Here is a 26,973-nt window from a genome sequence, read left to right as displayed (position 1 = left end):
GGAAAGGAAGACCTGAACTGTATGGCATCTGGCGGAGCTCATCCCCCACCTCTCACCCCCACCCGATACATTTTCCCTAAAAGAGAAATGGTCTTGGGTTTGGGAGGTCCTCTGGGCCATTCAGGGCTGCCACCATCCTTAGCATGGAGTCTGCGCCTCATGAGAGCATTGAGGCTCACCCACCTGGGCCCCGTGTGAAAGGGGGGAGTGTTGGAGCTGGGCAGTATTGGGTGCCCCTGGACATCAGTGTGGATGTGCCTGTGTGTGTGTGTGGCAGGCAGAGAGTTTGGTAGTGATGATGCTATGAGAGAGACTCAGATGTCCAGAGGAGGCCCTGTGTCTTGGTGGGGTGGGGTGTGCGCCTCTAGTGCAGACCAAACAGTCCCCCAGACTGAGTATTTAGGGCCAATAAAGCATTGCCTCTGATGTCTTTCCCCTCATGAGAAAGGCATAGAGAGTCCGTGCCTTCCCAGCACACCCCAGTAAATGTCCCACAGCTCCTTAGGGCAACCATGCTCTGCCTAGTGTCAAGGACAGGTGAGATTAGGAACATGTGCATTGAAAAATTCCCAGTTTAGCCTGGCAAGTTGCCGGAAAGATGACAAATATTCTCTTGGCCTCCAACCCACCCCTCCCTCAGTCCTCCTCTTACAGAATACATCCCAGTAACGTCCCCTCATCAGTACCTCTGTTCCACGGCATGTCACATGGTTGTAGTTGTACATTTATTGTTGCATGTCTCTCTCCCTCATGAGACTCTGAAGGCTGTGAGGACAGGGACTGTTCTGCTCATGATTGTGTCACCAGGACCCCAGCACTTGGTAGACATCTAATAAGTAAATGGGTAATTGAGGCTCTCTAGGCTCAGGGGTGACACGAGAGAGAGTAGAGTGGATGAGCATATATGAGGACATTGAGGGGGCTGCCGGTGAGGAATGAGAAGCAGGGCCAGGGAGTCCCTGGGCACCTACAGGGTTGGGTGGGTGGGGCCAGGGCCTTTTTGAAAAGCCAGGGCTTGGGCTTATAAGTGAAGTGTCTCTCTGATCCTATAGCTGATCTTCCCCACCTAACCTCTGAGGGGACCTTCAGGTGAGAAGGAAAGTGTTTATTGGCGTTATTTCCCCCACTGAACGCTCGGACCCTGTCTGTTGAGCTCACTTTCCAGCCCTTACCCATATTAGCACCCACTGAGCATTAGTGTAAAGACCGTACAGAGGTGGGAATGTCAGGGCACACTTGGGGAAGAGTGGACAGAGGACACAGGTGGTGGAGAAGGGAGGCAGGACCCTGAAAGACAGAGGTTTGGGTACCACATGGCACAGCAGGCTCTTTCCCTTAGACATAACAGCAAGTCAGAGGTTTTTGAGCACAGGTGCATGGTCAAGGCTAGTCTTAGATTTTTCTCCAGTTAGAGGCTGTGTAGAGAACTAATTGAGAGTGAGAACTGGGAGTCAGGACTGTCAGGGCTCAAATCCTGGTTCTGCCACTTACTGATAGTTCCTTAACCTTTCTAGGTCTGTTTCCCCATCTGCAGAGCGGGGGTGATGTTACCTACCTCAGCAGAGCACTCCCATGATTCAGTTCTTAACTCTTACCATCATCTTGGTTAGAGCCAGAGTGGACGTTATGAGCATCTTCTCACTTCACAGCTTTGGAAAAACTAAGGCCTAGAGAGAGGAAACTCCTCTAAGGTCATAATGACAGTTAATGGCAAAGCCAAGTCCAGACACAGACAGGGTTCTTTCCCCTACACCACTGCCAGCCTCGCTTCCTCTGCAAACTGTCAGCGCTGGAACTGGGGCTGCCCTACTCTTGCCTCATATCCCCCATTGGTGCCTAGTACAGTGCTTGGCATGCAGTGTGTGCCCAAGAAATGCATCACTAAGTGGATGCTAGTGAAAATCCCTCTCTCAGATGCATTTTGGTTTATTCCTTGGGACATAGGGTGGGCCTCCTACTGGAAATGCTGTCTATCCATATGCAGTGTGCCTTCTGCTCACTAGTTTTCATTTTTTAATTAAAGCTGGAAAATGTGTCCCACGATCACCATAGTTGCCTTGGAGATGCAACAGTGTGCAAATACTTGGACACCAGAGGCAATTTCCTGCTTGAATTTGGCCACATGGGCCTGCAAACCTAATCTGCTACCTCTGAAGCTGGCTATTTTTAATAGATTTAGCATCATTTAATTAAGTTTAAGTGTAATTGCATGATGTTAAATCATTTTTCAGTTAGCACCTTTAATCAACAGCCAGAAGGGGGTTATAGAGGGGTAAGCCACACCCCACCGCAGTGGGTGGAATCAGTCCCAGGGTGATGATCAGACACTTTCTCCACTGTGTTCATCAGGGAGGTGCCGGGGAGGGAAGGGAGCCTCAGGGCATGCTTGGGTGGTCATGACTGCTGCTAGCAGACCGTTTACATGTCCGGGGATCCGGCTGCAATACTATGCCTAGCAATTAAGAATTTCATGGAAATAGGTCAGATGAACAAGCCAGACACTTGCCACCTCTAAACCTGTTGTCTGTCAAACAGTCCCCAGGCATTTGACTTTATCACATATGGCTTTTTGTTTGGGGCAGGGAGGGAGCAGGGGGGCAGTGACTGCAGAGTGGCCATGGCAGCCCCACTTGGCTGAATGAGTGAGAAGACGGGGCCTCTCCACACGCACCCAGCCCAGGCTGATTCTTGTGGCTGGTGAGGAGCTCTGGGCCACAGTTGGGAGCCTCACTTCCCCTCATTTTCCTCATCTGAGAAATGAGGATTGGGTTAGAATGATAGTTCCCAAGACATTTTCCTGGGAGCCTTAACCCCTAGGCCATTTCTTAGGAAAATAAGGGTTCCTTGGTCAATTAAGTTCAGGAAATGCTCAGGTTAATATCTCTCACAATGCTTACAGGTTAACGAACCAGTGCAATTGTGTTTAACCTGCTGTCACCTGCCCCTCCCCTTTTGTTAAGTAAAGCCCATTAATGTTCTTTTTAACTATTGCTCCACAGACCATACTTTGGAAAAGTACTGGCCTTAATGATTTTGGGAGGTTCTTTCCTCCTCTGGCATTCTGTTATTTTGTAATTGTGTTCGTTTGGGGTAGATTTTAAATGCCTGTAGGAGAAAAAAAAGTAGCCTGGGGATATGGTGTTAAGAGGGAAATGGTACAGCTATCTGTTCATTTTCATTGAGCAAGCCCTCATTTAAATCCTGCTAGGCAGCCTCGTCAGAAAATGAGTCCCACCAGCAATTTAGGGCCATTAGGAGGCGGCACGTCATGTTCTAAAGGACTCCCTTTCAGCCTCAGAGTTAATAAGCTATCCAGCAGGCTCTTGGCTGGGTGATCCGCTTTCCTGGGTAGATTTAGGTGAGTGGATGAAGAATGGGCAAGAGGCACCTCCTAGGAAAAGTGGATTTTCTGTGGGGTGCCCTGAGTACCCAAGAGATGTACACAGACAAGACAAGTCCCTCTGGGTGATCTGGTTATCAGTGACTCAAAAGCCAGGTGGTATGATTGGTACTTGGGGTAAAGGAGGGCCAAGATGAAATGCTACTGGCAGAGGCAGCTCGGTTCTTTGGGTGGTGGAGCCCTGGGCACCTGGGTGAGACATTGCACTGCTCTAGGACTGGGCTTCCCCCTGGATGGAGAAGGGACTTAAGCTGGAGGAATTCCTAGTTTGTTTTTTTCCAGCTCTCGGCATGTAATGTTAGCAGTTAGTGTTCCAGGTGATCTTCTCAGGTCAAAATTTGTTCCGTATTTTTGCCATTTGTCCCAGCTTTCCACCTGGATTCATGTTTTTCCCTAAGCATCAAGTGCTTTAAGAATATAAAGTTCAGTTACATGTTATTTAGTATCACCAAGGCTAAGATGAAAGAACGTCTGCTTGGAAGCTGAGGATAGCGAGTGTCCGTGCAGGAAGGGGCGCCGTCTGAGGTTCAGCTCAGGGCTCACTTCTGCACACACGGCTGTTAGACTGGGCGCTCATCAGAGCTGTGCTTGTCAGTGAGGATTTCTTTCTGGGCTGTGGGGTAAGCACTGCACGGGAACTCTGCAGATGGAAACTACATTCACTGTGGTTCTGCTGCCCTCCGGCTCCTTACTCTTAATGGTTTTATCCGTTCCTAAGCTATCAGTTCTCATTCTGCTCCCTTCAATCGAGGTGCCCTCTCCTACCAGTTACTCGGCAACCAGTAGAGGAAGGGACAGGAAAAGTGGAGCAAGTTTTTGTTTGCTAAAGCCCTGATAATTTGGTCAGTGGCAAGTATAACGATCAGTTTGAACAACACTTTTCAGGCCCTAATTGTCATGTCCACTTAACAGAATGAGTGTCAGTGAGATGTCTATCGAAGAAGTGGGGGGTACAGGGGCTCATTCTCTCCCCAGGCAGGAGGGAAGAGGGCATTTGGTGGGCTTCCCCACCACACTCCTCCTGAACCATCTCCCTGTGTCTCTTCTAGCCCCAGGATAAACATCTCAACAACTTCTGCCAATTGCTGGGGGTGGAGCACAGTCAGATGGAGCACTGGCTGTGCCATCGCAAGCTGATCACCACCTCGGAGACCTACGTCAAGACCATGTCCCTGCAGCAGGTGGTCAACGCACGCAATGCCCTGGCCAAGCACATCTACGCACAGCTGTTCTGCTGGATCGTAGAGCACGTCAACAAGGCCCTGCACACCTCCCTCAAGCAGCACTCCTTCATCGGCGTCCTGGACATCTATGGGTGGGTAGGCCCCACCCTTCCCCCTGCCTCCTCTCCACCGGGTAATCATTAGTGTTTTCTTGCTGGCATTTTTGAGCCAGCGGGGGCCTGGGGGACCTCCCCAGCAGTTCTCAACCAGGGAAATGGAAACATGAACAGCATTTTTGGTTGTCACAGTGCCTAGGGTGGACTGTCCCACAATATGGAGGACAGTCCCGAGGAATAGTGGACCCTGTCCAAACACAAGTAGCTTCCCCATTGAGAAACGCTGTAGTTATCTGTTTTTATAACCATGAAACAGGCCCAGAGAGGAAAGTGTCTTGCCCAACATCAGACTGAAAGTTGCTGTGAACTTAAGTTCAGGTGTATCTCAGTTATATTTTATTTAAATCTGCATTTGACTTTATTCACTGGATCGCCAATCAAGGTGGTCATTTTAATGACATAATCTTGCCCAGCACTATGCGGATCTGTGTTGTGTGTTCTTTCTTGAGGTTTCTCTTCCTTTCAGAATTCTAACCTGACAGGAAGGACCGTTGTTACTTATCACAGCCTATTCTGCAGGGAGAGGCAACACAGCACAGTCAGACATCTGCTTGACTAGGCATCAGGAGGCTGCTGTTTTGATTCCTTGCTGTCACCAGCTTGCTGAATGACTCCCTACAGATCACAGCCCCTTTCTGAGCTTTAGTTCTCATCGTATAAAGTGAAGTTTTGAGCCACAGCCTTTCTGAGGTTCTTTCTAATCCTTGTAGAATTGTTTGAAATGATAGGTACTGGGTTGCAGCCTCCCTTGCACTTCTATGATCAGTGCCCTCCTCTCTTTAAGCTAATAATAGATGTCCTCCTGGATTTTTATATCATAGGAATTGTGGCTTTTGTCTAAAAATAGAAATTCAGACCCATAGAAGCACAGAGTTGTAAGAACAGTGATGCTCTAGTGGAAACAACTGCTCAGGAGGCTGATGAGCTGGAATAACCTTATGTTGAGGCCATAGTTAAGGAGACTGTCTTCTAAAAGTGGCCGCTTCCCCTCGCAGCCGGCCCTCATGGCATCTCCTCTGCTCCTGTTCATCATTGAGCCTCAAATCGAGCCACAGTGCCGGCTGTGGAGATAACTGCAGAAGAAGGAAGCTGATTTCTTGCATCACAAAAGCCTCCAGAACATGCTAAACAGTTATGTCACATGCACAGGCTATGTCACCCAGGAGGCAATAGGAGAAATTGGAGCAGGGTCAGGGGAGGGCTCAGACACTTAGCGCTGAACGAGTTTTAAGGTGGAAGAGAACACGCTTGTTGGACAGTCAGGGAAAGCTTTATGCAGTGAGGTTTGAACTGGATCTTTTAAAAGCAGGGAGAAGCATATAGGGGAGGGGGAGCATCTTTAGGAATAGGAGCACAGTCAGGTCAGTAGGAAAGAGCAAAGTGTGAAAGAAAACCTCCTAGGTGCTGGGGAACAAACAATGGAGGGTCACCCCAGCATGGGAAGCAGGAGAATGCATCCTCTCTGGGAGCTTCAGGCGTTTAGCTGAGTGACCGTGGGCAGGTCCCTGCTCCTTCTGGTCAGTCAAGAGCCTGCTTTTGTGTTCAGCACTTCTAGTTGCTCTGGGACAGCACAGAACAGTCTGTGCACCTGGGGACATACTGCTCAACCATCCGTAATTAATTCCGCATTGTTCCCTCTGCCAGGAGCATTTTCTGGTAATTGGATTTCCAAAAAAACTGACCTTTAGTGTTACCTTCTGAAGTAAGACCCAAAGAAACTCAGGCTGCAGCATCCGACCTGATTACCTTCATCTACCTGGGCAAGAATAGAATTTTACTGAGCTTTCAACTCGGGAAGGTTAACATGCAGACTCTTTGTTAATAGCATGTAAAAATACAACTTCAGTGCTACTGATATGTAAAATCTCAAAGGTCAGTTCTATTCTAGTTACACACTGTCTCAGCAGTGCCTGGAGTCTGAATGGACAGCTTCCTCCCTTCCCCAGGATCCCCAGGAAAAGGCTTTGCTCATTGTTGAGGGGCCTCTGTAAGTTGGGCTCCTGGTGCTGCTGAGTCGGGGCTCATCTCATGCAAGCTGGGATTTTGTGCTTATATTTAATTTTTATAACTGAAATAATTTTCTCTAACATCTTGTGACTGCCCAGAGGGAGAAACAGATTGCGGGGAATGCTTATCTGTGGTTTGACAGGTAGACTTGTCTATGGATGGGTGGGGATCCCAAGGATTCCGGCTCCTATTTCTGGTTCTGACTCCTGACCTGTGCATCTCCCTCACCTCAGAGTGGCCATGGGTTCCTTTGAGAACATCTGACAGCTGTCCCATGAGAGCATGGTCCCATCACCCGGCCAAGCAGCATGGGGCCACCTACAAGCCCTCTTGGGAATTCTCCTATCCTTTGGGCTTCCTTTCAGACATGCTATGCTATTTTCTTTTCTTTTTAAGTCCTTGTTCTTTCTCAGAAGCTAATTTACTTTTGCAAACCATGTCATAAAGGGGTCATGTTTAAAAAGTGATTCACTTTCCCAGAGAGAACTGCCACACAGGGTTACTCCTCCCGTATGCTCAGTGTGGTGCTGAGCACACACCCTATGGGCAGAGTTCGAGACAGCAAGTTAGACACAAGGCAGGCTCAGCGTTAACAAGGTGGCTGCATTCAAGGCCATGTGTTGCCAGAAAGCGCTCACAGACAGTCCCCGAAGGCGCACACGAGTCTCCTTCTGGTCTGCCGAGAAAAATCATTGCATAACTTTGCACTGGCCTAGGCTCTCTTTTCTGGTCAGAGTGTATGTAGTGAACTCCTAGTTTAAAACCAAGTACTTCACCACAGGAAAGCAGGTGACTTGAATTTGGAAGGTACTGTTTCTGATCCATCAGGTCAGTGGCATCATTTCTTAGCCTGGGACAAAAGGATAGGCATCTGGGGTGACGTGTGTTGAGCTGATTTTTGTCACCTCCCTTTCCCAGTCATGGTGTCTTTCCGCTTATTTCCTTTGGACTTCAGACACCTTCCAGAAACCCACTGAATCTTTTTTTTTTTTTAATGTGGTCATCCCTCAGTTATCCAGAAGTGGTCATCACATGTGACACTCCACCTCTCTAACCAGCTTCCTCCCATTTCAAGTTAATTCCTCTCTTCAGGTTTTATTTATGATATAACTATGGGAAGTGATTCTCTCTAAGGAGACTGTCATCCTCCATGGCATCAGAAAACGCCAGCATTCTTTATTTTTTGAGTTTTCTACCCAAATCCCTGACCACCTGGAGAGGGAGAAGACCATCTATCCATTGTCGCACTCCTTGTTTCTCAGCCCTACTGTGGGGATACTTGGTACACATAGGAGATTCCCTTGGGATGACATAATGTCTTTGATCTTACCCCTCTCTGTCATCTGTGAGCAGAATCACAGTGAGAAGCTGGAGAGGATGGGAAGGGTGGTGCAAGGTGTTTCTGAATACATTAAAGCCCGTTCATTAAGAGGGAAGGAATAAGCAGTTGTCTCCCTCTCTCAGGCTAGAAATGTGCAAAGCTAGCAAATAAAGAGTGGAATCGCCCCACAGGTAGGCACTGAGTACTTCCACTGGGATCACTGTCCCCAGATGAACTTTGGCTCCGGTCTGTATCATTGTTGGCTCTCCAGTCAAGCTCATGCTACAGACAACTGAAAAGAGTTTGCAGTGTTGATGAGCCACTCCAGATTTTTCTATAAATGTTTAACGTGTTACTATAGAATCAGCAGTCAGAATGAACAAACACTCCTCTATATATGTAAGCAAACAGTGCACGAGCTGGCATCGTAACTCACTCCCTTTTATGCTGTGGTAGCTGGTAGGTAGTTCAGACAGTAGAAAAGGCTCTGAACACCTTAATAAATTGCATGGGCCACAGCTGCCTCCACCACACACCTCTGATGAGTCCCTAGCTAGAGGCCCTTCCCTGAGACTCTCCCAACATCTATTTCGACACCCAGTGCCCCAGTAGAAGGGTGGCTTCCCTACACCTTTCTCCCCTGCCCCTGCTCCAAAAAAGTGCAAAGCAAGCAACACCCAGAGCAATTTAGCCAACCCAAGCCAAGGTCCCTTCCTTAACTAAGGATCTGTGAAGCTGCCTGCAGGGTACTTCTTACCAGGCAGGGGATGGAAATTAATAGGAAAGAGCCAGGCGGCTTTTGGCTGGGGTTTCCTTTTCACGTTGCATTAACCAGCGCTTGCCTCTACAGGCTTGATTAATCGCAGCCATAATCCTTTATTGCTCTGCCCTCCTCAAGGCAACGAGAAATAAATGGCTTCAATTTGGGAAAAAATACACATTTATTTGTCTTTGACTTGAGCCTTCAACATGCCAAGGTAGCAGGGAGCTTTGGCTGTGCCCAGCCTGTTCTTGATGAGGGCAGTTGGCTTAGACTTTTGGAGCAAGGCAGGGTTATAGATTCATGCCTAATGCTGAGGAACCCTGGGAGAATGATACAGAGGGGGTTTAGGGGTGTTCGGGCCCCTGGAAGCAGGAAATGGGATTTGCTGGGATTTTATATTCCTCTCATCCCTCACAGATACTTTCTGTGTCTCTTGTGTTATTTCCTAACTTTAAAATTAGCACCCAACTCTCTTCAGGGCTTTTTAATGATGTGTTTTTAAGATAATTTTTTTAAATGTCGTTTGAAAATAACAAAATTTACCATCGTAACCATTTTCAAGCGTACAGTTCAGTAGGGTTAAGTATATTCACGCTGCTGTGCAACAGATCTTGGTAGCTTTGAACGGCTCCCATTTTCCCTCCTGCCGGCCCCTGGAAACCACCACTGTACTTTCTGTTTCTGTGAGTTTTGCTACTTTATATAATTCGTATAAGTGGAATCGATACTTCATATGTATGGAATCATACAGTATTTGTCTTCTCACGCGACCTTTGGTGGAATGGTCAATGATCTTGGTAAAATAGAAAGACGAGGCGGACCTAAGAGATTCCCGGTCCTTTGACCCATGCTCTGCAGGAAGGACTGTTTCCCAAACGTCAAAGCATCTCGTTGCCTCTCTGCCCTAGAGTGAGAGGTTCGTGGAGGTTAATAATTAACTCTGACCTGTCTACTTATTTTTTATTGCAGTTTCACTTTCGGACAAACACTACCTCATTTATAGAGGCATTGGTGACCCTTACCACACTCAGAAATTGGGGTAGAATGAGAAGGAAATGATTTTTCTACTACTTTTTGAAGATAGGAGGAAATTGAAGTAGGGGTGAGATTGGGACCACCACCAGTACAGATCTCAGGTCTCAGCGTCAAGTTTAGTCTGTGTTCTGACCTTCCTCCCAACCAAGGATTTGGTCTAAATAGTGTCAACATTGATTTTATAGGGGAAATCCAGTTCCCTCTAGTATATAAAATCTTTGTGACATGTTAATGTTATGAACTAGAAATTGATTCATTTTGTTTATTTTAAAAAGTCATCTCTTGGTAGGAAGAATTACTACAAATATAATTCCACCACAGAGGAGAAGTTGCCCTATCTCCCTGCCTGTGGTTTTCTGAGATCAGTCATCTTAGACGTTTTCCAAGCCACCCAAACCCCTCATTCATCTCCGGCCCTTCCGCATTACAGTAATTATCCTGGATGGCAGAGGAATTGTTTCCAGATAATATCTTAGAAATAGGGAAATTATGAGCTAATTTCAGTCCATCTCAAATTAATGAGAATGTTCTTTGTGGAGTGCTATCAATGTAAACCTTTAAAAAATGATAAGTGGGAGATATTTAAATTCTTTATCTGTGGAGCTCAGTAGAACCCTGCAAGCACATGCAATTGCTATTATCTGGCCAGTTGCTAGGGTGACTCTTTTATCTTCCTTCTAGGTTTTATTAATTAAATTTCCTCTGGGGCTTGGCTGGCGTTAGCAACCTTTCTTGGGGTGCGGTGGGGAGGAAATGAGGTCCTAAGTGTCATAATTAGGTCTGTAGGACCACCATCTGGACTGAGAGGGCCGCAAACCACAGTAACGCCTGGCAGACACAGGGCCTCCCTCCTACTCGCTCTGCAGTGCAGCCCCAGCTTGGACTTTGCGTCTTTCATCTTGTCTTATTAACCTAGACTGACTTCTCCTCCGTGGGCATGACCAAAGGCTGTTTTTAATGCAGTTGTTGACAAGCAGTTGACTCCTTTGATCCCCAAATGACTTCTTGCCTCTTCATGTCTTATTCTTTGGTGGGGAAGGTGCATACAGAGGAGGAAGGGGAAGCCTGAGGTGTTCTGGGCACTGACCCAGCCCCGCTGGGTGTCTGATGCATTTATTTTTGCTGGTTCCTCTGCATAGAGGACTTCTTCGCCACCACCACCATCTCCTACCCCCACTAGGGCAGCACCAACATTTTTATTTGGGAATGGTCCATATGGAGCCCAGTCTGTTTGGAAGGGCTGACATCAGTTGATGTAAGATTGAGAAAATGCTGTTGTCCACAATGAAAACTGAGAGAGGTGAAGATTTAAGGTTATGGAGAAGGCTGACGCCTGTGCCCCCAGCCCCGGGTCCCTTGTTGGTATCACCTCTCTCCATGTGCTCAAATACCTCCTCTTCTGGCCTTGTTCACAGCCCTTCCGAGTCACCACTTCCTTCTTTTCTTAGTGAAACATTCACTCTTCTCTAAATTAAGAATGTGGTCTCAGAAATCAGACTCTCTAGGGCCAACTACTGACTCTTGTGCCTTCTGTCTCTCTGATTTGGGGCAGGTTATTTAATCTCCCGTACCTCATTCCTTCAGTTGCAGAATGGGATTACTAACGCACCCTAGCTCTTGGTTGTTGAGGGCCGTAAGTGAGCAAGAGCTCATGAAGCATTGGGCCTAGCGCTCTCTAGGCGCTCATCAGCAGGGCCGCTGCCAGCTCGTTCAGTCTTCTGTGTGCACGAGAAAAAGGCACCTGTTCCTCCTAGATTTCTTCCCTTTCCACTGCCTCAGTCTGATGACATTGCTCAACATGCAAGATGGTCCCACTCCTTTGTAGCTGAAGCTGCCGATGCTGTTATAATGTTCCCAGCTTGATGAGCTGTGCCACACCCATCTCGTTGTGCAAGTGACCCTCACCTGTACACTCCATTGGTCATTTGAAGTCCTCTCATTTCCACCTTCCTCAGTATCTTTAGAACCTTTCCATTAATTGGCCACCCCCAGCTTTGGTTAAGCCCTGATTGGATCTTGCCTGAAATTATTGCTGCAGTGATAACTGCCTTCTGTCTTACGCACCTTCCCCCAAATCACAGTTTTCTCCACCCTCCTGCCAGTTTCTAAAATGCAAATCTGATTGTCATTTCTCAGTTTAAAAATCCTTCAAATTCTTGCATTGCCCCTGGTAAAATCCCTTAGTATAGCATCCAAGGCCCCCAGATAGGACCCCTGCCCAGCTCTGTAATGCCACATCTCATCTCTTTTTATTTTATTTCTGTTAATCCTCACCTGAGCATATTCTATTAATCTTTAGAGAGAGTGGAAGGAAGGGAAGGTGGAGGAGAGAGAGAGAGAAACATCGATGTGAGAGAGACACATTGATTGGTTGCCTCCTGCATGAGCCTTGACTGGGACAAGAGGTTGAACCTGCAAGCCAGGTACATGCCTTTGGGAATCAAACCTGCAACCCTTTGGTGCATGGCCGATGCTCTAACCACTGAGTGACACCAGCCAGAGTGCCATGTCTCATCTCTTTACCCATCTCTGCGGGCTTCATCTTCCCCCTCCTCCGCAGTGACTGAACCGTTTGCAAACTTTTGAGTTGATGAGTAAATAACAAAGTTCATAAAAGATAAGTAGTTCAAACACATCCATTTTTTAAAGTTAAAACCCAACAAAGACTTCAGCGGTCACAGATAATTCACGATGTACAGATGTCTGGGACCCACCTACAGAAAAATGCTGTGCTCCACTAATGACCAGAGATTAAAATTCAATCAGAAACATTATTCATGAGCTAAGTCGCCAAAGGCTTTTAAAAGTGAATCCACACTGTGGACCAGAGAGCTTTGGTACGTGAATACTCCCAGTGAGGGGCGACAGTGGAACACGGGAACTTTGTGGAGTGATGAGTTGTGGTGGTTGTCGCACATTGTATGACATTTGTCAAAGCTCATCCAAGTACACCCTTAAATTTGCTGCATCTGATTGTTTGTAAACTCTAACACAATAACCATGAATTTAAAAAAGAAAAAAAAATCCTTACCCAGTATTAGGAGAACAAGACACTTTCATACATTGGGACACTTTCATACAGGCGGGGCTGGGGGTGGGGTGATAGCATGAATTGGCTACACCTTTCTGGAAGTTACTTTGCTTGTGCCTTTTAAGAAACCACACTCTGATGTGGTATCTCTCCTTCTAGGATAACCTCCTGTGGAAAGAATCATGAAGTCAAAAGATGTACATACAGTATTTGTCATAGCATCACAACCTGAAAACTGGAAATCAAAATGTTCCTCAGTAGGAGATGGTTAAATTACGATTCATCTGTGTGGGGGCACCGCCAGTCCATGACGAGCATTTGTGTCATTTGGCAAAAGGCACCCCCTCTGGGGAGAACAACCACTCCCAGACCTGGGGGGGGGGGCGCCAGCCACATTTCAATCCCACCTTTCCCCTCACCTGGGCGCCCTGTGCAATCCTCAGGTGAATCCATACAATGGTTGAGGAGGCAGATATTAAAACGGATGCTTTTGAGGAACAATGGCATGAGGAAGTGTTTGCCATGGAGAGTTAAATGAGACAAATAGGTCTAATTTTACATATAATTCTGATTTGTTTAAAAATGTAAAGTCAGTGAAAGGAAACCTACCAAAATGTAACTGGTGGTCAGACTTGAGTGGTAGACTCATGGGTGAGCGACTTCCTCTCTTTTGTATCTGCTTTTTTTTCTAAATTTTCCTGTTGCTGGTACATTTTCTAATTATGAAACTAGATCTGCATTCTTACTCTCCGAATTTCACAGGACTCTGCCCTGCTGGTACCTGCAACAGTGGTCTCCTTAGGCACAGGAGCAGAAAACAGGGCCTCTGTGCTGGGAGTGGAGGGGAATGGACAGCCTCGGTGGTCCTGGGGATTCCTTCGGTAACAGGAAACGGCTCTTACTTGGTCCTGTCCTCTTTCTGTTCTGCAGGTTTGAGACATTTGAGGTAAACAGCTTTGAGCAGTTTTGTATCAACTACGCGAATGAGAAACTCCAGCAGCAGTTCAACTCGGTAGGCTCGCTTTCTGGACCTGGGGTTTCAGGCTAGGGGGCACCTTTGTCTTCCTGAGAGCAACAGCCCTGGCCACTTCTCTTCCATCCAGGGTCAGTGGGCTCTGGCTCTTCCCTGATCGTCTGTTGGTTTCCTGGTGGTGCCCCAGCTTTAGGAAGGCGCTCCCCTCTACTTAAGAGGAGGTCTGAATGGGGCAGCTGGGTTATGAGGGTAAAGGATCCTCCTCTTGGCTTTAACTCCCACTCCTCCTGAGCCTGGGCTTCTGGGGTATTTAAGCAATTGCAAGCTTCCTGTGATTGGTTGGGTTATGGCATCACAGGCGATGATTAGAATTTCCTAGAGAAGGGTTCACGTGGGAGTGAGGATCACCTAACTAAGCTTTTCTTTTTTGCAATTATGACTGTGACTCAGTGCCCAAACCTTTTGTGGTGGGTGTGCACCAGCCTCCAGGACTCAGAACTCACATGGTTGCAGCTCAGGGGAGATGAACGTTAAGGTGTGCATGCAGTTCACTAACCTTGACCTTCTACTTCTTACCCTAGCATGTCTTCAAACTGGAGCAAGAAGAATACATGAAGGAGCAGATCCCTTGGACCTTGATTGATTTCTATGATAACCAACCTTGTATCGATCTCATTGAAGCTAAGCTGGGCATCCTAGACCTGCTGGATGAAGAATGTAAGGTAAAACTGATGATGCTGTCATTGAATTAGGCCAGTTCTAGGCTTGGGCTAGGACAGAGGAGAGCTGGATGGTGCAGGGCAACCTGTGGGATCTCAAAGCTGGAATTTCATCTGTAATTAGCTGTCCTCTAGTATACAGAGAGAAGCACTGGTGTCCATTCTGTATACCAGAAGGTACTAGAAGGTAATGTGACTGGATGTATTGCTCTTACTGTGCTGCCTCTTTTGGCAAAGACCAGGTGGTATGATTGGCACGATGTGAAGGTGGTATGGATTTGATGCCCCAGATATCTTAGGTTCTGAGAGAAGGACCTCCACAACTAGACAGGCATCCTCAGAAAGTGAGGGTCAGGAGCCCAGGGTCACCTTGGCTGTGCCAGATGGCTTGTGAGTGATAGAGCTGCATGGCTTGGTGGCAGGTGAGATCCATGATTGCCCCACCTAGCTTTTGGTGGACTCTACCTGGCTGGACAGGAAGAGTCCTGAATTGCCAGTGTGGAGAGAACCAGGCAGCCTTGGGACTGTGGGGCAGGAAATCTGGGTGCTGTCAGTTACCTAACATCTTTGGCCTTTGGTTTGCTGCTCTATGACTTGGTGGGGGTTGGATCTGATGAGCTTCAAAATTTCTCCTGGTTTATTGGTTGGTGATAAGGAGGTGAATATATACCAGTTCCTCAGGGATAGACACGCGGATCAAAAGGTGTAGAAACCACACAATTCTTGTATTGAAAGGGAAGAGTGCAGGTGCGTTTCCTCCTGGTCTCCCACATCTTGCCTGTAAAGGATGGAGGGTGGCTGGATGGTTGGAGAGGAGGAGGTGTTTCCCCTCCAGAGGGCTCTCCTAGTTTCATTGCGCATGAAAAGGAAAAGGAACAGTTAATAGAACAGTAGATAGTGAGTGAAAATATACTGAAGTCCACAGCTTGCACATTTTTATCTCCTAACGTTTTTCAGTTTCTTCAGAGCCATGGGCTTTGTCTTGAGTGCGATCCAGGCAGGGGTAATTCCTCAGTGTGGAGGGGTGTGCCTGGGCATGCGCCACCTGTGAGGTTGCAGTACAGCTAATAGGACAGTTGTCCCTGCATGAAGTGGCACTGGCTAAGTGACTGAAGTCACGGCACAGGCTCACTCACTCTCTTGGTTTGGTGTCCACTGCCAACAGCTCCCTTCTCATGCTCTGCAGAAACATGCTCCCCTTCCCACTCTCCCAGTCTCTGTTGAGATTCTGTCTGTAAACATCTCCAGCTCCACACCCCTAACCCAAAGGTGACACCATGTCCTATGTTCTACCCAGTGTAGCTGCCCCCAGGCCCCGGCTCCAGGAGGACTCCACCCATGGGACTTCACTGCCCTCCCCAGGGGTGAAGGTCAAGGTCTACACAATTCTGAGGAGTACATGAGGCAAGCAGTTTGTCTTGCACTGGTCTACCTGGTTCTGTGATAGAGAGCTGGCTGTGACATAAAGCCTAACCCTCAGAAGCATGGCCTCTCTTTTCCTGTGTACACACACCTCTAATAAGAACACCAAAGCACTTCGGATGATTGATTCTGCGAGTTGAACAGCTGCCTGATTAACTTTCAGTGATTCAGCCTGCATTTAGTGGGCAGAGGAGTGTTTGCCCACTATGGGTTTGTTTGGGCCTGTGGTTTGAGGATCTGAGAAGTGACTCCACCCAGGGGAACATGTCACAGGAATGTCACATCAGAGTAGTGGGAGCACTGGTCCCAATGCACAGGTGCAGAGACCTCAGGCTGCTCTTCCGAGGGTGGGAGACAGCCACGAGGGGAAGCCCAGAGCAGTGTGGGGCTGAGAGCAGGTGGTCCCGGGAGTGGTGGGGAGCTCCTAGTAGGCGGCAGAAAAGTGGGCAGTGGTCGCAGGGAGACCCAGCATGCAAACCACATTGAGCAGTTATGAAAGTGACGTCCCCAGTCCCTGGACTTTGCAGCTTTGGGTGTTCCCAGTGCAAGTGGAATCCCCAGACCCTCCTGCTCTCAGCTTGCCTACTGAGCACCCACTGTCTGTGCATCCCTGTTGGAATCTATTTTACTTTGAGAAGCCGAGACAAAGTAAAGTCCAACGAGATGGATGATCTCTGCCTTACGCTCTGTGGAGCCTCTGTTTGGGTCAGATTTGTAAAATCAGGTGATTTCAGTTTAAGACTGTATTCAATTCAAACTCTTGCCACTGCAGCTCATCATATACCCAGAATGTACTATGGATTTACTGTATGTCTGGTCTTGAGGGAAAATCCTCAGGAGACAAGGGAGGGAGGGAGGGATCTCCCTGCTGGCCAGCAAGGGAGGAGGGACAGGATAGTGCTCCTGGGGAGCTCGCCTGAGTGAGTGGGGGTGGGGCCCGGGGAGGGCTGCAGGCAGGACCCAGGGCCCCAGTGCAGGCTGGAAGAGCAATGGGCCACAGCCCAAGGGCAGCGGGGTGACAGCTAAATAGAATGGACGACAGGTGATGCCAACTCAAGACTTCTGAGTTCCACGCAGCTGCTGTGGTTCCTGTTGGATCTCCTTGCATCTTCCTTCCAAAAGCTCTTTAGAGGGCAGGTCTGAGGATAGCCTGGAGCTCCTGCCAGTCAAGCTGGTGGGGCTCAAAGTGTTGAGATGTGGATAGTGCTGTGAATGTGACATGTTTAAACTCACACTGGTGGCCGAGGTCATGGGTGAAGCAAGAGAGGCAAGAAGAACACCAAATTAAGGAATAACACAGAATCCCAATGTGGAAATCTTTTTCTGCCAGGCTTAATTGCTCTGGGAATCCATAGTGTCCAGTGTATGACAATGCAGCTTCTAGTAACAGGTGGATTTTAACCCAACAGGTATTACTACATTTGTCAAAACACGTGGAACTGTACACTTAGAAAGGGTGCATTTTACTGCATGGGAATTATACAGCAATAAGTCTGACTTTAAACCCTAGGGCAGCCTGCTGCACACTTCTGGAAGTGCCCATGGCTCTGAACCAAAGCAGGTTAGGAATTCCCATGGACTTGGTCACTACTAGGCAGCTTGGCTTCCTGTTGGACATGGAGCTGCCTCAGACACGTCCCTTCCCTCCTTGTCGCTCAGATACCCTCTGCAGGGTGAGAAAGAGTAATGAGATTGCATTGTGAAGAATTGGGCTCCATGTCCCCCGTGTGACAGGACACAAAGCCAAATGAAGGATTAGACTTGCAGTGTAAAAGCAGCCACTGGGAAAATCGCTTTTCCTGGATTTGACAGCCAGTGGCAGCAGGGCCAGTGAGCTGGGACTTAAATTAGAAACATGGAGATGGGGTGGCCATGAGTGTAAAGGGGAGCACATAGGGTAGCTGTCTCCAGAGCCTGTGATTGGTACTGGAAGCTGCACATGAGGCGTGGGGACCGGAATATTAAACTGCTCATGAAATGTTCATTTCCAGGCTGCTTTTAACAAAACTCAGCCCCCAGTGCTCTCTAAGGCTGCTTTGGTGGCTGCATGACATGAGCCATATCCAAACCTATTCAGACCGGGTATATCCTGCCCTCCCCGGGCCCGTCCTGGGGAACAAACGAACTAGGGCTGATAGGAAATAAGAGGTCAGTGCGTCTTTCCTCATCAGTGACATAGTTGCATTTTTGCAGGAATTTTCTGAAAATACCTCAACCCCTGGAAGCAATTCTAGTGAGTAAAAATACAGACATTGTCTCAGATTGGAGAGAAGGTGCCAGGGGCCCTCAAAGACAGGCCTGGATAGGGGGTTGGGGGGCAGGCTCTGCCCTATGTGACTAGGGTTCTTTTGTTTAATGGAGCCCTTCCTGGATTGCTCACTGGGATGGACTTTCCTAATTAATACACTGTTCTGAGGCAGTTTCCAAGGACTGCTGGGCAGAAGCCTAATTCCAGTTACCTGAGGAAAGAATAGGAAGTGAGGCAGTGGAGATGGTAACTTTGAATTCCTTTGTAGGGACTTGGATGTAAAAAGGAGGTGGTGAGACAGAGGAAAGGCAGGGCAGTGAGCAGCTGAGGATTCAGGGAGAGAGCGAAGATGGGGATCCTGGTCCCCAGGAAGCAGGGCGTGGGTGGATAGGATGCCAGCTATAAGGAGGTACACTTCCTGTGATAAGGGTAGGTGGGGTAGCTGCTGTGGATGCAGATGAGTTTCTAGATATAGAGCAGGAATTTGAGATTTGCTTGACTGGGTTTCCCTATGAGGGAGGACATGAGGCATCTGCTTAGAGTTGGCAGGCAGGGTTGGAAGCCTGAGAATGCAGGAAGAGGGGAATGGCTGTGCTATAAACAGGAGAGAGAAATAGCAGAGTACATAGATCTGTTCGCTGGGATCAAAGACCAGAAATTGAGATATAGGCATTGTTGGGGCCAACTCCCAGCTTAGATCTAGGCACAGTGTCTTAATCCACAGAAGTGATTCTCACAGTGGAATTTGATTAGTTTTTGGCAGTAACACTAAATTATATTAAATTATCAGCAGGACTTGATTAACAGAAGAGGAGTTGATGTGTGATCCTAGCCAGCCAGCCAGGTGTGGGAAAGGACAGGATGGGTGCTTGGATCAGTCTAGAATTGTTTTGGTGAGCACAGAGAGGGGTGTTTTGTGAATGTGGAAAAGCAAAGACCTGGACCTGTCACTGGGAATGGCTGCCAGGTGGGGAGGAGGGAGCCATGGCCAGCTAGAGAGCTATTAGGACAACAGAGTCCTGGGGGCCCAGCCATGCTTCTGCGATGGCAAAAAGGGCCCCATTTCCCCATAGCCCTAGGCCACCAATAATCAATTTCCTGGCTCTACAGAATGCCTATTCTGGACATTTCATATAGAAGGGACCTTCACTTTTGATGCGACCATTGGCCAGCACAGCAGGTCGGAGGGACTAGGCCCCTGAGGGATAGATCCTGCCTTGATTAGGGCAGAGCTGAGATTGAGGCTCCCTCCTGACCCATTGCTCTCTTCATGTGACTTTAAGAGGAGAGTAAAGACGCTTTATGAAGCCAAGTATACCTTTTTTCCCCCCTAGACTTTTAAAAATTATTTTTCTTTAAACAGTTGGAATCAAAGATAAATAGAAAACACAACAGTTTTGGTGTTCATATAGTGTATGTGTATTGCGGGGGGTCATGTGGTTCTTTTACAAATACAAATTGAACTTCAAAAAAACCCTAACAATTCAAGAAAACCTATCTCACAATTCAAATTTCAATGGTAAGAAACAGTCAGTTGTACACTTTTTTTTTAAAGGATTCAATTCCCTGCACGTTCCAGAGCTGCTGATAGCTACAATCTAGATTTTATCAGAATAGAAGATAGGTTTTATTTCTCCTATGCCTGTTTTAAATCTGCTTCTATGGAAAGACTTCTGGAGATAAATGCCTTCCACCTAACTCTCCCTTCTTGGCTGCCTTTAAAACTGTTGTCAGACAGGAGAACATAATAGCAAAGAGCACGTGCTCCAGAGCCAGCTGTCCTGGCTTGAACCCCAGCTCTGCTACTTCCCTGCTGTGTGTCCTTGGGCAAGTTACCTACCCTTTCTGTCTCAGCTTCCTTGCCTATAAAATGTTAATGTAGTGTATAAACATGTTTAAACATATACATTTTATATGTATAAACATAGTACCTAGTTAATAGGATTATTGTGATGATTAAATGAGTTGCTACATCTAAAATATATAGAAAATTGCCTGGCAAATAATAAGCACTGTGGGCATTCGCTTTGTATATTCTCTGAGAATCTTAATTATGAATTCTTGCTGGCCCATATTTTCAGTTGAGGGTGGGGGGTGACTCTCATCAGGAAATGTGTATGCACATGATCTTGCTCATTGATTCATGCCAGTCTAAATTAGTGCATATGTAGGATTACGGAGTCTTTGGACAGAAGTCCAATTTCATTGCCAACACAAGATGATTTTGATACCAGCAAATATATGTGTTGACTTAGGCGGGGCAGTCATCACAGCCCTGCCCTTCGTGTTCTGTCTACACCAGCTCTGCCAGCCAGTCCTGGGTCCCTTGTGTTCCTGTCCTCCATCTGACCCTTTCTTCCCCCATACCTGGTGTTTCTAAATACAGGACGCTCAGAGACAAATATAAAACTATATATAAAAAATGCTGAATTAGATATATTTTATTTTGTCTGCCTAACACGATTAAGAGCCTCCTTCAAGAAAATGTTTTCTTTTCTTGAATTTCCTACGGCTTTCAACACTGAATATTCAATACTAGTTATGCCACATTGAATACTGAGAAAAGTCCATTTGCTTACAAAGTATTTGAGAAATTGGTTCTGAACTGTGTAAGCATTTTCCTTATGGCACAGATTTTACTAATTTATTAAACAAAGCTCTTTTTAAATAGCTAGTACCAGGGTCACCTTCTACCCTGCCTGATCCAAATGGACAATCTAAACTAATGAAAGGCAGGTCTGCAGGTGACCCATACCTGAGGCCTGGGTGTGTGCAGGGGTGTTCAAGGGTGACAGAGGAGGAGCGCTTCTCATCAGAACAGTGACTCTGTTGTATTTTCTGCAGAGCAAGATGCTGTTTCACTTTTGAAGCCATCTCTAAAGATATGGAAAGGAGCAGAATTCTTAATATAGTGGAACCTCTACATCTAAATTTAAATTCGGGGGAGGCAGAGATCTGTACCACATAGCTTAATCACTAGGTACTTAGTACCCAATGTGTGGCTGGAACCCAATTTCAGTTCTTTGAGGGGCAGGAAAATAATAGTAAGACCTAGTCCTTGAACCCAACAAGCTTACGGTTTGTAGTGACAAGACAATATACAAAAATCAGCGATGAGCAACTTAATTGGGAGGAATTCCAGAGTGAGATTGAGTGTCAGGAAAGGCTTCAGAGAGAAGGACAGGCGAGCTGACCTGGGCAGAGGCCCAGAGATGAGCTTAGAGAGGGAGAGTGGGCTTTCCCGCTGCCCGCTGGCCTGAGTAAGCAGGAGTGTGGCGCTGCGGATGGTCACTGCATGTTTGTGACACTGAGGTTACTGACCTGACCGGAGGGAGGGAACCTCTTCAGGTGTATTCCATGAGTTGTGACTCTGCTCCGTGAGCTTGGCCTCCACCTTTACCTTCTTCTAGCCCTTCCAGCAGCTACAAACCAGCAGGTTCTTTCAGGCTCAGCACGCTCTTATAGACAGCAGGGGGCCACCCACACGGCAAGCTGAGAACATACGTGTCCACAGTTGAATGCTATTTTCCACATCCACGTAAGGTCATGAAGTCAACTTCCTGGCAGATTCCATCCCCCTGCCTCAGCTCCTGGCTCCGCCTTTCCTCTTCACAAAGCAGCTGGTTTTGTGTTTCTGCAGGTCCCTAAAGGCACTGACCAGAACTGGGCTCAGAAGCTGTATGACCGGCACTCCGGCAGCCAGCACTTCCAGAAACCCCGCATGTCCAACACGGCCTTCATTGTGGTGCACTTCGCCGACAAGGTGGGTTGCCCCCCGTGGGCTCTGGGCTCTGTGAGCCTCGCCCTCGCTGGACTAGGGGTTTCTGGGCTGTGAGGTTACACACAACCTTAAGTCTCTTAGGTAGGGTCCCCCGCACCCTTTATTCCCTCCCCACTCCATCTCTGTGTGCACCAACCAGTCACTACACGGCAGCACCCCAGGGGGCAGTCGTGGTTTCCGTTATATGCCTGACAAGCATTTGTTGAGGGTCTCTTTCCTGGGACTATAGCGGCTATAACAGAGTCGGAGTCTACACTCCTGGAGCCTGAGAGAGAACAACAAAAAGGGAGACAGAGGGGTGCTCTCTTTGGGTGGCTCCATTCCCAGGAGCTAGTGGATGCTAAGAATTTTTCTCTGTAGATTTCTGTTCCATATGCACTAACCCAGTGCTTCTCAAGTTCCATGTGCACCAGAGTCACCTGCGATCTCGTTAAAATGCAAGTGCTAATCCGGTGGGTCTGGAGTGTGGCCGACAGCTACATTTACACCCCCGATGGAACCCTTTTAGTAAAGGGACCTCCTTTTGAAAACCATTTGTTTTCCCACAAAATGAATACCCAGTTCCCTCTGTGTAAATCCCGGCCATGTCTTGGGTTTGCATTTTCAACGGGAGCATCCATGGGGTTCCCACTTCCACTGCTTTTTAGAAAACACTGTGTGGATGAGATGAGACCACTCAAGGAAGCTGGTCAGGCCCAAGCACTGACTCCTGTCTGTCTCCCCCTGTGGCCCAGGTGGAGTACCTTTCAGATGGTTTCCTGGAGAAAAACAGAGACACGGTGTATGAGGAGCAGATCAACATCCTGAAGGCCAGCAAGGTAAAGAGCAGGAGAAGCAGGGAAGGAGAGCAAGAGTGTCCACAGCCAGAGCATTTCGTTTCTAATGCACTTATTCAGCCTGTAAGCAGACACTTACATGGGATAGGAGGCAGGATTTAAGGGACACTTAAATCTACTATCTTAAATGTTACTTTCTATTATCTCCAGAATTTCTTTTCTTCTCACGATTGTAACAAGAGATAGCAAATACCATGTCCATTCTACAGGCCGAGGAAACCAGGCACCGATTCATGTGAGCAAATATGTATTAAGCACCTGCCTTGTGAGGCAGTGCGCTAAGAACACCTGGCGTCGTACAGAGACGAGTGAGACAGACCCTCCCTGCAGGTGCTTACGTTCCAGATAAACACACACACAGGAACTGGAAGGAAGCAGCGTGGGGAGGGTCCTGCCGCCAGGCAGGAGTGTGGGTGCCGCCGTCCCAGCCGGTGGTGCCGTGATGTGGCTGCTGTTCTGGCTTGAGCCCTTTGGAGGAAGCCCAGGAGAGGGCTCTCCCAGATTGAGGAGGCTTTCTCTCAGACCACGTGATACTGAACTCACTGAAGGGGCCTGATAACATTAGAAATGGCAGATTAATTTCTCATCGGGGTAAGTCTTAGATGAATGCAATAGGGTGAGACAATAGAATGGAGGAAATGCACCCAGCAAAATGGACCCAAGAACATAAAGGCAAGTAAAACCCCATTAAATCACGTGACTCCAAGGCAAGGGGTCTAGAGAGGATTTGAATTAGTACCAGAGTGTGGGTGGCCAAGGACAGACCCCTGCCCGGTGTCATCTCCGGATATCTGGAAGATCGGGGATTTTGTTTTTACAGAGACAAATTTGCTTTGGGGAAATGTAAATATTGTTTTGGAGTTCAGCACAAGATTAGCCTCACAGCCTGCCAAGCCCTCTGGCCCATGGTGGTTATTATGACTTATTTCATTCTTTACAAGGCTGGTGGTGGTGGTGGGGACAGGAGAGGAGCCACAGGTGTAGAAGCAGACGGTTTGAGCGCTAGCAGCACTTTGCCTCGTTGTGCGTTTCGTAGAAGCTTAGAGGCCTGTGACCTTCCTGTTAGTCTCACAGTGGCCTCAGAGGGCTGACAAACTTGACATCTTATTACAAGGTTCTTTCCGGGAGGAGCACAAATCAGTGGTGGGGAGAGCTGGATACTTTCCATTAAATGTGGAGTTTGGCTTTGTCTTGAGTGTGTCTTAGGGATTCCAGGATCAAAAAAGGAACCTGACAGATCATCTTTTATTAATAACTGAGGTTTTTTTCCTTATTTTTAATTCTGTTGGTATTTGTGTGGTATGTAGTGATAACAATACATATGGTTAACCCCATGGAGCTTACAGCCTAGTGAAAAACATGTATAGTTTAGTAATTTTGGTAATGCTGTGAAGGTCAAGAAGTTGCTATGGAAAAGAATAATTGGGGTTTGTTGAGTGTCCCCAAGTCACCCCAGGGCCAGTTGTTTGCTAGGAGGACTCACAGAACTCAGCACATGGTTTACTCCTGGTCGTGATTTGTCACAGTGAAAGGATACAAAGCAAATGAGCAAAGGGAGACCGTGCACAGATACAGTCCAGGGGCGACCATGCGAGCTTCTGGGTCCTCTCCCCGTGGAGTCGCATAGAATGTGCTTAATTCCCACAGCAGTAAGTTGAGACAATACATATGAAATGTCTACCAGACAGCTCACCTGAGCCTGGGTATTCAGGGTGTTAATGGGGAGTCAGGTATGTAGGTGCCCTCTGCCTGGCATGTGCCAAAATTCCAGATTCCCAGAGGAGAGCAGGTGTTCGGCATAAACCATACCGTTTGCATAAACAATTTAGGCTCAGTGAGCTGTTATCAGGGGCTTGGTGGAAGCCCTCCTGAAATCCACGTTCCCAGATACCAGCCAAGTCAAGGCTGTAAGCAGGCCTTTCTAAGGATAGTCTCAGGCCTGTTCTCTCAACACTTTTTTATATGGGGACATCATTTTAGATTGAGGTTGCTGGATTTTTATTAGAAATTAAATAAAGGCCCACAAATTCCCATTCTGCATATACAAACATATTGGTAAATCTTTTTAAGATTGAAATGAATTGCATTACACATGGTCCTCTCTAATTTTTCACTTACCATGAATCTTGGCCATCTTTCCACATGAGCACATATCTGTCTACTTCATTCTTTAAACAGCAGCTTGTATTTTGCGAATTCAGGTAATGCTGCAGTGAATGCCCTTTGCATGTATTTTTGCTTCCTTGTACAATTATATCTGTCAGGTAAATTTTTAGAAGTGGAATTGATGGTTCAAAGCGTATGCACTTCAAAAGTTTATCGATATTACGAAATGGGAAAAGCGGGTCTGTGATCCGCTCTTCAAGGGTAACCCACTCTCTTCTCCCCCTCTGGCCACAACTCTCACTTTCCCCTTCTCCAACTAATATTTCTAAGAACCAGTGACCTTTCTGTCATGCCTCCCTCGGAGGTGCTGTAATAGTGACCAACAGCACTCAGAGGTTAACCAGGAGGGGCTTCTAGGCCTGTTACACCCCAGCAGGGAGAGGCGAACTCTCCTTTCAAACCATTCCAGCCCGTTGCTGACTTCCCAGAAGACAGAAAGCCAAGATCAACTCTAGGTTACTATAACCCGGCCAGTGGCCCCTCCACAGTCTGCAGCTAAAAAACAGAGAGCGATGTGAAGTGTTTTTAATCATTTGGACAGATGGACGTGTCTGGCAGCATCTGTCATTGTAGCGTTTTTAAAGCTCATTGATTACTGAGCTTCTATTTTCTTTAAAATTTCTCGTTTTTACAGCAGTCCTATGAGGTTTATATTTCTCACTCCATGTTATAGAGAGAAAAATAAAGACCTAGAAAGATATAAGGCCTGATGGCAAAGAATTAACGCCTAATTTACTTTTATTTTTTTAAATATATCTTTATTGAGTTCAGAGAGAGGAAGGGAGAGGGGGAGAGAGAGAGAGAGAGAGAAACATCAATGATGAATGACTGCCTCCTGCATGCCCCCTACTGGGGATTGAGCCTGAAACCCAGGCATGTGCCCTGACTGGGAATCGAACCACAATCTTCTGGACCATAGGTCAGTGCTCAACCACTGAGCCACACTGCCTGGGCAATGCCCAATTTTTTATTCATTCTTGTCTCACTAAGCAGAGATAAATCACAAATCCTGTATGTAAATTCATAGTTTTACTTACAGTATTTTTACTTTATGGGATACCTAGTAACTTCTCTCTTTTGTGCAGCACCCCTGATAAGAAATTAACAAATCATTTTGCAGAATTAAGCACTGTGGGTAAAAGACTCTCATGTACCCTACCAGCCAAAGATGTTGGAAGAACTCCCACCAAGAGCAGTGAAATAAAACCATGTTAATGAGAATATAATTAGTAAAGCTTGTTGCCCTGCCTAAGAGGTTATAATGTAGCTAATTGCTTTCTTGGGTATCAGAGAGCCATAAATACTTAACTAAAGAAATGCCTCTTTAAAACATGACTTCTTTATTAACAAACTGATTTGTTTTAGATATTAGGAAATGGAGGTTTTTCCCTCCCAGTTTTGGTTTATTATAAAAAGCAATATCTTACCAGTCTGAAAAATAAAATCTCAAACATAGAATATTTTTCCTCTGAAGATTTCTGATTCCAGGGCAGCACTGAGTGTAGGTCAGAGGGATGAGCAGCTGGTCAAGTATATGCCAGTAAGTGCCAGGTAACAAGGGCCGTCCTGGGCAGTGCTCCTGGGCACATAGTCCTGATGCCATCTCTCACTTCCATCTCAGCAGAAGAGATCTTGAGACCAATATGATCCAGAGGCCAGGTAAACCGTATTGGCCCTGACAATCCCTATGGTCCAAGAGTCACAGTGATGTAGCTCAGACAAGGCCCAAATGTGGTTGACTTCAGTTCATCAAGGGATGAAAATCTGTTTCTTTCTATACTGGTAGGTTCCTTACAGGTGCCACACACATTCCATTTTGAGCAAATATGCTTGCTTTTTTAAAAAAAATTATTTTTTATTATTTTCTATTTTTTAAATTTATTTTTTATATAATGGCTTTATGGAGATATAATCAACATACTATAAAACACT

The 26,973-nt window shown here is 47.0% G+C and overlaps 1 protein-coding gene across 1 annotated transcript in view; it reads left to right on the top strand.

Annotated features, from left to right (window-relative positions):
• MYO5B (myosin VB) overlaps positions 1-26,973 on the top strand; it is a 284,644-nt gene that overhangs the window by 175,076 nt on the left and 82,595 nt on the right. Inside the window, exons 10-14 of the mRNA XM_087819084.1 lie at positions 4,450-4,715; positions 13,827-13,908; positions 14,451-14,591; positions 21,899-22,021; positions 22,774-22,857. Of these exons, the coding sequence (XP_087675210.1) occupies positions 4,450-4,715; positions 13,827-13,908; positions 14,451-14,591; positions 21,899-22,021; positions 22,774-22,857 (696 nt within the window). The remainder of the gene's footprint in view (positions 1-4,449; positions 4,716-13,826; positions 13,909-14,450; positions 14,592-21,898; positions 22,022-22,773; positions 22,858-26,973) is intronic.

Source organism: Miniopterus natalensis, chromosome 7, assembly GCF_054644295.1.
Source record: "Miniopterus natalensis isolate mMinNat1 chromosome 7, mMinNat1.hap1, whole genome shotgun sequence".
Lineage (NCBI taxonomy): Eukaryota > Metazoa > Chordata > Mammalia > Chiroptera > Miniopteridae > Miniopterus > Miniopterus natalensis.
The sequence above is the reverse complement of the archived record's forward strand: the minus strand, read 5'-3'. Positions and strand labels throughout refer to the sequence as shown.